Here is a 13,607-nt window from a genome sequence, read left to right as displayed (position 1 = left end):
TGCTGTCTACGGGACTTTACAAGCTCTCACTGCGTTCTGTACGAGCTTGCTCATCAACATCAGATTTTTACCCTAAGATTCTTCTAGTCTTTGCACACCAAATCTCTATCAAGATCATCTCAAGGCAGAAAGGTAAAATCAAATAATCCAAACTCCTCACTGTGAAGTAAAGTGAACAGAAGAAAAGTCGCCAAGGGCCCAGGTCCCCGGCCCACCTTGCATGTCTCGGCCTCAGGCCAGCCCCTCTGTGGTGCACGAAAGCCTTCTGCTGCCACCTGCTCCAGGCATCACTCCAGCCACCCACCCCCTCCTATGTCCTCATTTTTTCCTTCATTACTAGCAGCCTCTAACCATGAGGTTATTTCCTGTCTTGATAATCACTCTTGTAACTCCACTTCCTCCTCTGGCTACTGCTCTGTTTTCTACTCTCCCTCACATATAAACGTCTCCACTGTCTGCTGCAGGCTTCCATCATCTCTTTGCAGTGCTCCAAGCAGGCTTCTGCCCCACAGTCTACCCAAACAACTCTTACCCAGTGACTTCTGTGCTACTGGGCCTTTTGGTCTGTGGCTCACCTGACCTGTAATTGCATTTTACCTTGTCAATAAGTCCTTCTGTCTGGAAACACTCCCTTTATAGGTCTTCTCTTGGCTCTTCTACATCCTCACTCATCCTGTGACCCCCCTCTTCTCCCTGACCACTGAAAATTAAGGTGCCCGAGGTTTGGCCCTTGCCATCCCCTTGGAGATCATGGCTTGATACGCAGTCCCTGTGCAGATGACTCTTCTGTCACAACATCAGCTTAGAACTACCCGACTGCCAGTCTACAATATCTAACTGCCTCTCCACATAGATGCTTGTCTCAACTTGTCATGTCTGCAATCAAACTCTCAATCTTACCCTCCACCCCCAACCTATAAATGGTCTTTCCTATCTCAGTTAATGGCAACCACATCCTACCACTTGCTTAGAGCACAAATTTGGGAGTTATCCTTGATACTTCTATTTTCAACCCTTACTTAGTGCATCAGGGAAATCTCATTGGTTTTTTTCTTAGAAAGCACGTCCAGAATCTGACCTTTTCTTCCCATTTCCACTGATCTCATCATAGTCTAAGCCATCGGCATCTCTAGTGTGAGTAACTGTAACAATCTCTTAACTAGTCTCCCTGCTTCCACCTTTACCTCTCTCCAGTCTACTTCAATGAAGCAGCCAATGATTTTCTAAAAATTTAGGTCAGATCAGATCATGTCACTTCTTTACTCAAAATGCTCCAAGGATTGCCCCATTTCATTCAAAATCAAAGCTAGGCCCTACACAAGTCCCCCTGGTCCAGCTCTTACTTCTCTGACCTCAGATACTATTACTTTCACTTTCACCCACTCTATTGGGCCCACATTGGCTCCTCTCGCGCTCCTCCAATATACCAGATACACTACTTCAGACCTCTGAAACAGCTGTGCCCACTGTCTGGAAAGCTTTCCCACCAGATAGCCACGTTATTATCTCCCTTGCAGCTTTTGAGTCTTTACTCAAATGTCAACTTCATGGTGAGGCTTACCTACACCGGTTTTTAAAATTTTTTCTCTCTCTGTTCCTATGCCCTGGCATTCCTGGTCTTTCTCACCCATCTATTTTTATCCCTGCAGAAAGCCAACCTTCTACTGTATCATAAAATTTCCTTTTTTATTATGTTTATTCTCTTCCATTCTATACCTATGAGTGTAGAAAAAGCAGCGATTTTGGTCTTTTTGGTCACTGCTGTGTTCCCATCTCTAGAATAGCACCTGGCATCCAGCAAGCCAAAAAATATTTGAATAAATGAATTAAGGCAATACTAGTAAATATTTGTGTTTTTTGAAAAATAGAAACTTCCTATTTCTACCACTAAACGTATAATTTGTTGCTACTCTGATCAATTATGCACTATTAATGCCCTAGACAAATGTTTCTGAAATTGTTGTACAGGCTTGAAATTTTGTGTTATGTAATTTTATATTAAGCCTCCAATTTTGTTATGCTGCTCATTTTTTACAAGCAAAAACATTCTACCCAATGTTGTCTGAGATATTGTAAGTTCAAATTAATAACGAGTTGGCAGGTCCTAATTAATAAATTCTTAACTATATATGAAAAGCAAGGGACTTTTAAAAAAATGTATGGAAGTTGATATTATTATTTTACATTTTAAATAGAAATTTAATAATAAACTTCTGATGCTAAAATAAATTCTTCTTGTAGAAAATTAAATTGCAGAAAATTACTAGATAATCATTTATAAGCACTGTATCTATTGAAAATTTGGTTCCTTCTTTTGAATCTTAGTTCTAGAAATGTTTTCTGATGTTGCTCAAGTGCCTTCCAGGAAATGGCAACAGTTTACATTTCCACTTGAACTGTATATGATGACAAATCATTGTTACTTAGGTAAGTAATATCTTACTTAAATTTGCATTTTTTTGATTACTCACATTTCCTCTTTCACAATTTCCTTTTTTTTTTTTTTTTAGCTTCCTACAATTTCCTGGTCATGCATGTGCCTTTACTTTTAGGAGGAGCTAGCTTCATACCATTTCTATTGGATTATAGCAATTCTCTTAAATTGAGTATATTAACTCTTTGGTTCATGTTTGTAAAATCTGATGGCAACACTCTAAGAGGTGAATTTATTGTTGATGGAGCTCTAATTGCTAAGTCAGATTACTAATTACTAGGTGGTCAAGCGGATACAGAAGTATTAATGTACATTTCATGCTGATGCTAATATGTAATTCGAAGATGCATATTTTAGTTTGTAAATCATTTTGTTAAACTTACCAATGGAAGGGGTACCAAAGAAGATAAAGAACTGCTTTTTATAGGTACAACTTAATGCTAATGACCATATCCTTATGGATTACACAATAATTCACCAAAACCTTTAATGTATATATAGAGATGATCATGAATGGTAAGTAGCAGGCTTATGACTTTATAACAGGAAAGCTTACCATACTGCTAATGGGATAATAACTAATCCTACCTGTTGCTGGTGGTTAAAATAGGTTCCACTTTTCCTTCTGGGGCCACAGTGATGAAGACTGTGCCACACTGAAGGATGATGTCCACATATACATAGCCAAAGCCAGTCAGGAACACAACCTGCAAAAAGAATATTCAAAATCTGATTAAAAAGAAGTAAGAAACACTATCTGCATGGCTGCCTTCAAAGGTCTTAAGTTCTGGCTCAACAGCTAGTTCTATTTCTTTATATCGATGTGTACAGGCTATTCAGCTGAATTTATTGATTGCTTGATTGATTTTATTTATTTATTCATGAGAGACAGAGAGAGAGAGAGAGAGAGAGAGAGAGAGGCAGAGACACAGGCAGAGAGAGAACCAGGCTCCATGTAGGGAGCCCGATGTGGGACTTGATCCCGGGACTCCAGGATCACACCCTGGGCTGAAGGCGGTGTTAAACCGCTGAGCCACCCAGGCTGCCCTATTCAGCTGACTCAAAAAAAAAAGAAAGAAAGAAAGATCAAATCCAGATTTTTCAATATCCAGTTGTAAGGTTCATTGCAAAAAACAATGATGGATGACAGGACATGAGTGTCTTCATTCTCTGCTTCTTTGCTTTTGGCAAATAGCTCTGTGTGGCCTAGAGCCCAGCTACAGGTCAGCTTTATGTGGGCTTACGAATCTCTGGTGGGAAAAAAAAAAAACCCTGAAACTCAGGACTTGAAATGCAACATACAAACAACTTTTAAACTCTTGAGTGTTGAGTTACTACCACGAGGATGCCCTTCTATCCTTGGACATAGAAACATACCAGAAAACTTACCAATGAGAAACGCCATAATACCCCAAGGTCCCTTGGTCCCTCACATAACTTGTAACACTACTGTTAAATAACTTCATTTGCTTGGAGTCAAAATTAATTTTTCTTCCATGGGAAGGTGGACTAAGACCCCAAAAAAGTTCTACCTCAGAAGCCAGGTACCAGGCTGGAGAACAGATGTCCTTTCAGCATCGAATACCAAGGTTGCTAAAATGGATAAATATTTGAAAACAGAACTACTTGAAAAACAACTCCAAGAACATCATGTTCACAGCCAGCATTACCTAAGAGTAGGAGCAAGAACCTCCTATGTTCGGGAACGCTAATTTTGATAATTTGCAGTATCAATTCAGTCCAAGTCTGGGCCCTTTATTACTGTTAGGACAGTAAATAAAAGGTTGAAAATTCCCGGATGAAGGAACAAAGCAAGGTGCCTGCCTGACATGTAATGAACAGACTCTAATGCTGACCGTATGATGAGTACCGGAAAATATGTACACAGAACCACAGGAGAGAGTCACAGACTCAGACCACTGAAGTGACTTCAATGACACTGGGCTTCTTTCTTGCATAATGGCTCCTCCTTCAGAGATCCTGACCATATGCAGCACTCAGGGCACCTGGACAACCACCTCTCCCTCCTCTGCTCATCTCCTGCAGCATAGCGCTCATCAGATGCTCCAGTCCTGCTCATCCTCTACGAGTGCCTTCTCTTCCATCCTATGGCCACACTATAGCTTAGCCCCATAGCTTAGCCCTTGTCTGTCACTCAGCAGACCCTGTGCCCAGAAGACACCCTCCCCCACATTGGTCCTTTCCAAATCCTATGTATGGTCACAAATCCGTACTGTTTGCAGTACAGTCACTCAACTGCTAGACTGTCAGTTTCTTGAGGCAAGGAGAGGAGTCCATCTGTTCTTTATGGACATGTTTCCCAAATGGATTGTTTTGCAAAAATATGTGTTTCAAAAGACCTTGTATCCTGAATTTGCCTTATCTGTTCTAAGGTAAAAATTGAACTTGACTAGGACAAAATCTGGAATGCAGCCAACTTAAAAACTGGCTCAGCTCACGAATCTAAAACAAAACAGGTATTATTTCAGAAACATTGACATTTATTATTTTGTATGATATACAAAGTCACCTTTTTTTAAAAAAAAAAGTTTACTTGAGACAGAGAATGCATGCATGTAAGGGGGGAGGGGCAGAGGAAGAGGGAGAGAAGCAGGCTCCTCATTGGGCGTGGAGCCCAACATAGGGCTTGACATGGAGCTTGATCCTGTGCCCCCCTAGATCATGACCTGCTCAGAAATCAAGAGCGGGATGCTCAACTGACTGAGCCACCCAGGTGACCCAAGTCAACTGCTTTTTTACTATGCTTATGATGTGAGAGAATTCATTTGGCACAAACCTTTCTAAGGCCCTGTGCCCCCACCTATATTTTTCTCTCAGTGACTGTAACTTCAGTGCATGTCTCAGGGTTTTAGGATAGAACTGTCAACACTCAAAAGAGGGAAGGAAAGGATAAAAAAGGGGAATATTTATTGTTCTGCTCATTTTCAAAGTCATCTGTAGGCACTGTGAAATGAGGATCCTGGTTCCTTCTAAGATAGTAAAGACAAGGCAAACTGATGGTTTTTGTTAACTGCCCAAGGGACTTTGTTTCAATTTTAGTATATGTGCTGCTGAAGCGAGCACTGCCCAAGGGACTTTGAAGCAAGTAAATGGACCTAATCCTTTAAGGTACCTCTCCTGGTCGAAAATCTGGACTTGAGAAAAATTTTGCTATGTTTTCCTTTCACCCACCACTAGAATGGAAGAGACATGGACTTTAGTTCATGTTGTTTTTCACAGGCAGAGAAACAGCTCACAATGTCAAGCATTTTGTCCAGTGGCAGCTCTACGGAGTAGGGAGGTAGGTATCTCACTGCTAGGGAAATTAGGCACCTGTACCTAGGTTCTCTCAGAAGTCTTTTTTTTTTTTTTTAAGGGGTGAGAGTGGGACACATTTTTTTTTTAAAGATTTTATTTATTTATTCATGAAAGACACAGAAAGAGAGGCAGAGACACAGGCAGAGGGAGAAGCAAGCTCCATGCAGGGAGCTTGACGTGGGACTCTATCCCAGGTCTCCAGGATCGCAACCTGAGCTGAAGGGGGCGCTAAACTGCTGAGCTACCCAGGCTGCCCTCTCTCGGAAGTCTTAAAATAAATCCTTGTTTTGGTCTGATGGTCTGGTTGTTAATCATTCAGCCAATTATTGGATACTTAGAGTGCACCTACGAAGAGCATGGCACTATATTAGTGATGGAGAAGATTTCTTTTTTTGTTTTTTAAAGATTTATTTATTTTAGAGCAAGAGCGTGAGCACATAAGCCGGGGGTGGGGATGGGGGAGATGAAGAGGGATAGAGAAGCAGACTCCCCACTGACCAAGGAGCCTGATGTGGGGCTCCATCTCCCGACTCTGAGATCATGACCTGAGCCAAAATCAGGGACTGGATGCTTAACTGACTGAGCTACCCAGGCACCTAAGGAACCAAGAAGATCTAATCACACCCTCCAATTGCTCTCAGCTTAGCTAGTAAAAAAAGCCAAGGACACAAATGATGAGATAATAACTAATATTTCCAGGGCAGAGATGTATAGCATGCTTCTCCCTCTTAGTGTATTAATCATCATGATCTCTGTATAAGCTCATGAGGGCAATGGCTGTGTGTCCATTTTCTTCAGTATTTATAACCAGTACTTGGTATGCAATCAAGATCTGATTGGGCATCATGATATCATCTCAGTGTGGCTCCTGTGGTAGAGACTTCTAGTGTCCACCCATACCTAGCTCCTTCTAGGCACAGAATAGGATTATACTCCTCACTCCCTTGTGGTTAGGTATGGCCATGTGACTAAGTGCTGGTCAATGAGCTAAAATAAAGATAGAATTGATATTGTTACTTCTGAGTCAAAGCATAAAAGAGCCAGTCTTCTTCCCCTGCTACAGAGACTGAATAAAGGCTTTATGTTCTAGATCAGTGGTAGGATAAATCCAATCCATGGCCTGTTAAATGTAAATAAAATTGGGGGGGGGGAGGGAATATAGCTATGCTCATTTATATATATATATATATATATATGTCTCTAATAGCAAAGTTGAAAAACTGAGGGATTATATGGCCTGCAAAGCCTAAAATATTTACTGAAGAAGAAGAAACTTTTTGAAGAAGCAGCTTGTTGACTCCTGGTTTAGCTGGTTGTGGCAGATTATTACACAGTCAAGGAGCTGCACATCCAGCTTCCAGGCCCTTCATTCAGTCCCTTTTCCTACTGACACAGAGCTCAGCTATGTGCCTGCCATCGACTGATGGGACATCAGCAAACATGAGACAAGAAGTCTGACAAAGCTTGCTTGCTGGGGTTTGCCCTCCTGCCAACCATGTAAGGAAGTCTGGTTTAGCCTCCCTAGACAGGAAAGACCACATGGTGAGAGAGATGCCCAGACTTTCCAGCTGAACTCATCCCTCTGCCAACCTCCAATAGAATGTGGCTGCATGAGTGATCCCAGGCTCATTCTGCAGAAAAATCATCCAGACAAACCTTCAGACTCATGAGACATTAGTCATTTTCAGGCCTCTAGGTTTTGGGGGTGGTTTGTTACATTGGGGCAGACAGAAGGTAATGGAATCTCCATCACCTGCATCCCTGAGTGACCATGTAGAACAGAGCTGCCTGGGCACAAAGCATGAGCAAGATGTAAATGCTAGGATTCTGATAGGCAGCAAAACCTAGCCTATACTAACTAATACAGTATAGTTATTGGTGATAGAAGTAAGGCTCCAGCAGAAATCTAAAATATGAGTCCTTGGCTTAGTGGTCAGGCAGCAGAAATTGATATTTGAAGATACTACAGTGGCAATTCATGTTATGAAGTAGCAAGACATTTCATAAGACTGTTGTCTGAGATTACCTGGGAAGCAGATTATAAACCTAATCCATTGGTACCTCCAAAAGATGAAGTTCAGAAACAAACATTAGTAGCATGTGTTGTTGCTATTGGCTGTCTCTGGCGATATATTCTGTAGAAGACATGAGCTCAGAAAAGAATTGGCCAGTTTGCAAATAAAAATGAAAGGGAATAGAGAGAGAGAGCAGGAGATCAAAGTTCAGTCTTTGGATATGAAGGCAGATTAATACTCTGCCTTAACCTCTTAACTGTTTAAGTGACTCAGAAGACAGTTTACATTAAAAGTATAAGTTTGCCATAGAAGCTCTCTTAAATCTAGAGAGAGGTAAAGAAGACAGACATACCTTGGAAAGGACCATGGACGTGGTTATCAGTATTACAATCCTCTGAAATCAACTAATTTTTGAGAAATGACTACTGCCCAGTAAACCCATGAGCCTAGACTAAAGGAGGCTATGATTGCTTGAGAATTACCACAGCTTCAGATGTAATTGGGGAAGATCTCTGAGGGATGATTCAGGGACTAGAAGAAAAATACTGAGAGCAGTTCCAAGAGTAGAAACAGGGCTCAAAGACTAGCTCTTGCTCCAGGGTATAAACCCCACAATTATGAGCTCAGAAAATTTTTATAATTGTCACAGATGCGGGGCTGCCATTACAACTCATTCTTCCCCTTTCCATTTTTTTTTTTAAAGATTTTACTTATTTATTCATGAGAGACACACAAAGAGAGAGAGAGAGAGAGGCAGAGACACAGGCAAAGGGAGAAGCAGGTTCCATGCAGGGAGCCCAACGTGGGACTCGATCCTGGGTCTCTAGGATCACGCCCTGAGGGGCTGAAGGTGGCACTAAACCCATGAGCCACCAGGGCTGCCTTTCCCCTTTCCATTTTAGAGGGGTTACCATGGTTATCCTAGCTTGTAAAATGGGGGGAAGGGCAGAAGGACAGGAACTCACAACTCCAAAAGAAGGCAGTCATGTCCAGACCTAAGCATCACTCAGAAGTACTGGATTTCCAGTGGGATGCTCTCACTGGACAGAACCCTGGGGAGGCTGTTTGTTTGTTCCACGTGTGGGAAAATGGACAATTAGATAACAGATGGCTGAGGGGATTCCTGCTGCTGAGTTATTCGTTACTGCAGCATAAGCCAGTCAGTCCTGATGGGCACCATCACTTTGGTGTTTTTTCTTTCTTCACCTCATACTGGTAGAGTGTGGGTGTGTGCATGTCTGGGGAGGCTAGTGGCAACATGTAGCAGGAGCTGTGCATCTCTAACCACTGCACACTTGGAGGACACTCTGTGTTTACCCTTTATGTGCTGGAGCACTTTGATCAGTGAGATTCTCTCCCACGAGTGTGGGTGTAAGAATGCCATCCCAGCCCCATGTCCTGCCCTCTACTTACTACATTGTCTTTTACTATGATTACAAATAGGAAACACTTTATTTATTTATTTATTTATTTTTTATTTTTTATTTTTTATTTTTTATTATTTATTTATTTATTATAGTCACACACAGAGAGAGAGAGGCAGAGACATAGGCAGAGGGAGAAGCAGGCTCCATGCACCGGAAGCCTGGCGTGGGATTCGATCCCGGGTCTCCAGGATCGCGCCCTGGGCCAAAGGCAGGCGCTAAACCACTGCGCCACCCAGGGATCCCAGGAAACACTTTAATATAAACTTGTGCTTTTCTATATATCGTTATCTTTATTAAAATGATGGCTTATTAGATTCATGTCCAATGAACAATATTTTTAAAAATTATACTAATTTAATATTACTAAGTTAATAAGTTACAAGGGGACACAGGAAATAAAAGGATGAATTCTTGAAAGTCTCTCTTTCCGTGTCCCTCTCTCTTTTTCCCTGTTGGCTGCATGTGGCAGTCTAGGGATAATCAGGAGGGAGATATAAAACATCCCAGCACTGCAACTGAGGTAGACTTAAATCATAGGTAGAACTGTTAGTAAAACTCCTTCTGCACTCTCCTCACCTCCTCTTGTATTTTACTGATTTCTTTCTCAACTGGGCTACAACAGCCACGGGGTATACCTTGCTGGGCCTCCGTCCTTTACACCTCACTCATGCTGCTCCCGCCTCAGACTTTTACCTCCTTTTGTGATGAGTAATGAGTAAACCTGACTGGCCAAGTGAAGCATTATTTCTGGATGTGTCTGTGAGGATGTTTCTGGAAGGGATTAGCATCAGTAGACTCAGTGTACTGCTTTCCCCAGTGTGGGGTGGGTGGGTCTGTAGAGGGTCTGAAAAGAATAAAAGGTGGAGGAGGAATAATTTGCTCCCTCTCCCCTGCCTCACTGTTGAACTAAGATGTCTTATTTCATCTTCTGGTAAATTCATACCATCAGCTCCCTTGGTTCTCAGGTCTTTGGGCCCAGACTAAATTACACTATGGTTTTCCTGGTCTCCAGCTTACAGATGGCAGATACTCAATCTCCATAAATAGATCTGCAGGTAAGTCAGCCATTTTATTTGTTCTGACCTTTGCCTAAAATTCATTTTTCATAAAAACTTTTACTCCCTGTTTTGGAAAGGAATAGATTGAAAAGGTACTACTTCTATCTCCAGCTCAAGTGGCTTGTAAGAAAATATCTTAAGGAAAACCATGATATGCAAGAAGTCAAGACGTAGGCTTTGAAGGGAAGAAGAAATTTGCAGGTGTGCTATGGGACTGACCCTTAACCTGTAGAGGGAATAAAGGAGTAAGATGTCTCAGGTGGTGGTCTAAGTAGTCTAGTGGACTGGAAAGCCTCCTCTGGGCTGGACTCTGTATTTTACTAATCATTTGGGTGGTATCTGTGGATATAGAGTTGAAGGTGATGAGGCTGACAACAGAGACCTTCTGAGGGGCTACTGCCAAACTCTGGGAGAGGGATGATGGGAAAAAGCCTGAAGTAGACCATGGTCCCAGAGAGAAGGGGTGGATCCAGAGACATTTCTGAGGAATTTCTGCCAGAACCAGGTGACTTACTGGATGTGTGGGGGTAAAGAGGGAAAGGGAAGACACTGGGGTTCAGTAGGAAAACTATAGGCTTAGATGCTTGGCAGTCAGAGTCTGGATCCCAGGTTCACTTGCTTTGTGCAAGGTGACTTCTCGGGTTTCGGGTAGCATCTACCTTTATGGGATGTGGCAGGGACTAATGATAATATTTACAGAGTGCTTGACATAGAGCAATAAGTCAATACAAATTTACATACATAGTATTTAAGGTTTTTATACTGGGGAGTTGTGACTCTAAGAGAAGCTGGCCTGGGAAATGGCATATGATCACTCGGGTTTCAGGCATGCTGGGTTTGAGGTGCTCCTCAGTTTCAGGTGGAGATGTCTGGTGGGTGGCTAAGAACACAGACATGGAGCTTAGGAGAGATGCAGGGGCCAGGGATAGATCTGAGAGTGACCGGCTGGCTGATAGTTGTAGCTAAAGCAATGAGATGAGATATCCCAGAGAGGAAAATAAGGGAGATGAATTTCTAAAATGAGAAAAGGCTAGATAAAGATGAAAACAAAATAGTGATATTCTAGAATTAGAATTCTATTCTAATTCTTCCCTCTGTATAGTTGCTGAAAAAATATTTAGGGAAATCCCTACTCCCAAGTATCTTTAAAAGCAGGTGTGACTCAACCGGGACAAAGTATAAACATATAGAAGACTCTAGACTAGGGCACTTGGCAGATGTTCAGAAGTGGGTGCCAACTTGGTGATATCTGTGTGGCCCCGATACGGGGTGGAGGAGGAAGGTGAGTGACGTGAGCAAGAAGGCAAAATATCTCTATGGCACATTTTCTAAATCAGATCCTCATTTGATTTGATAGCTTTTTTTCTACGTAAACATTCTTGGATGGAGGCTAAAGGTGTCGGAATCTGACTACATGATCTTTAGCATTAGTGCTTGTGGGCCTTTTGGTCTGCTCTGCATCAAGTGCACTGATTACATGTCTGAGTGCCGGTTCATCAGCACAGAGCCTCTTGATAATCTTGTAAACAAGATAAGACACATCTTAGGTAGTACGGTTTAAAAAATGCTTTGAGATGACTTTTCTTATTTTAAGAAATGTGGACTAGATGATCGTGCAGTTTGAGGTGTCAGTGGCTGACCGAAACCACGTGTTAGGGAGGTATCCAGTGACCCTCCATAGCCATGAAGACCTTGGATTTGTCCTGTTCGACGCATTTATTAATGACTTGGATGAACACGTAGAATGTGTGCTTACCACATCTATAGATGACATAAAGCTACTAAGGATACTTAATATGTTGGATGACAGCATCACGATTTTTTTAAAAGTGATTTCAACAAGCTGGACCAGGCCAATAGCAACAAGATTTAATTTATTGGGGATAAATGCAAAGTTCTGTCACTGGGTTCAAAAAGTCAACTGTACAGCAAGTCATATGATAAAGACCTGGGGGATGTGGTTGACCACAAGTTCAATAATAACAAACAGTCTGAACTTGTTAATAAAAAGCTAACTCAATCTTCTACTTTATTAATGGAAGCACAGGGAGGTAATAGCTGGTTAGACCACATTTGGAATACTATGTATAATTCTGACTGCCAGATTTTTAAAAGGGAACATAACACACTGGTGTATTCAGACAAGGGTAACTGTGGTGATCAGTCTGGAAATCACATTTACTGAAGGAATGATTCAAGGAACCAGAAATGTTTGGCCTGGATAAGGGAACACTTAGAGAAGATGTTGAAGCTGCCTTCAAATAATTGTAGTGTTGCTATATTAGAGGGGAAGCAAACAATCTGTGATGCCCCAGAGGTTAAAACAAGGATGAATGAGTGGGTGCCACAGAGGGAGAATTTTCAGCTTGATACAGGCAGAAACTTTCCTATAGTCACTGCTGGAATAAGCCACGGCTGGGACACTGAGGGGAGACGTCACGGGAGGGACCCTTGCCCTAGATAAAGCGAAAGTAGAAAACTTCTAATCCGTGCTCTCATGAACCTTCAGGTAGCAATATCTGTAGCTGGGGCTGGACTTCAAAGGTCAGACGGTGACCTCAGTTTGGTGCAGAAAAAGCAAGACTGGGCCACATGTGGGCAGATCCCAGTTCCAGCCTGATCCTGCTTAGTTATAAACCACCTAGCTGATTACTCTTTAAGCCTCAATCTTCTCATCAGGAAAATAAACAAAAATTATTGCCCTAACAATCTGAGAATTATTGCAGTGATCAAAGGCTCTGTCTTAGGACATATTCCACTTGACTGTATTTATTTACTTACGCTCAGGTCCTTCGAGCAGGAGTAATGCCTTATTCAGGGAAGAGGTTTGGCCCTGGATGGTTCCTCAATATAAGCTTGCTGAATAAATGAACAAAAGAATAGACACTACGGATGTGAAAGCACTTCGTGAATGGTGAGAGCTACAGAAACACGAAGGACTGTCATTCCCCATCTTCCACACAGATGGAGAAGAAAACCCCAGGGACACTGACTCCACTAAACACTTCCACTAAACATGAAAGATCATGAGAACTTACTGGATCTTTTTTGAAGAAAACTCATCTGCAAACCTTCTAGGGTTCAAACTGCTTCTCCTCCTTTGCTATTTCAATAGCTCAAGGATTGCTTTTCAGAAAAAAATTCAGACTTCCCATGGTTCTTAAGGTATAAACCCAATTCCTTGGTTGCAGATCCAGAATCCTGCCAGGTGTGACCCTGAATCGCCTCACCAGCCCCCTTCTGCCCCTTTTTCCTTCATCTGCCACTCTGGCCACACTGGCACATAGATCCCAGACCAGAAAGGACCAGGCTCCCTCCCTGAGCACCAAAGCTTCAAACGTGTTCTTTCTGCTGA

The 13,607-nt window shown here is 42.1% G+C and overlaps 1 protein-coding gene across 11 annotated transcripts in view; it reads right to left on the bottom strand.

The window, feature by feature from the left end:
* Positions 1–13,607, bottom strand: part of VPS13B (vacuolar protein sorting 13 homolog B) — a 733,580-nt gene that overhangs the window by 21,749 nt on the left and 698,224 nt on the right. For all 11 annotated transcript variants that reach the window (XM_049093088.1, XM_049093083.1, XM_049093086.1 and 8 more), the window contains one exon: positions 3,023–3,141. In XM_049093088.1, the coding sequence (XP_048949045.1) occupies positions 3,023–3,141 (119 nt within the window). The remainder of the gene's footprint in view (positions 1–3,022; positions 3,142–13,607) is intronic.

Source organism: Canis lupus, chromosome 13 (assembly GCF_003254725.2).
Source record: "Canis lupus dingo isolate Sandy chromosome 13, ASM325472v2, whole genome shotgun sequence".
Classification (NCBI taxonomy): Eukaryota; Metazoa; Chordata; class Mammalia; order Carnivora; family Canidae; genus Canis; species Canis lupus.
This window is presented reverse-complemented; position numbering and strand designations above follow the sequence as displayed.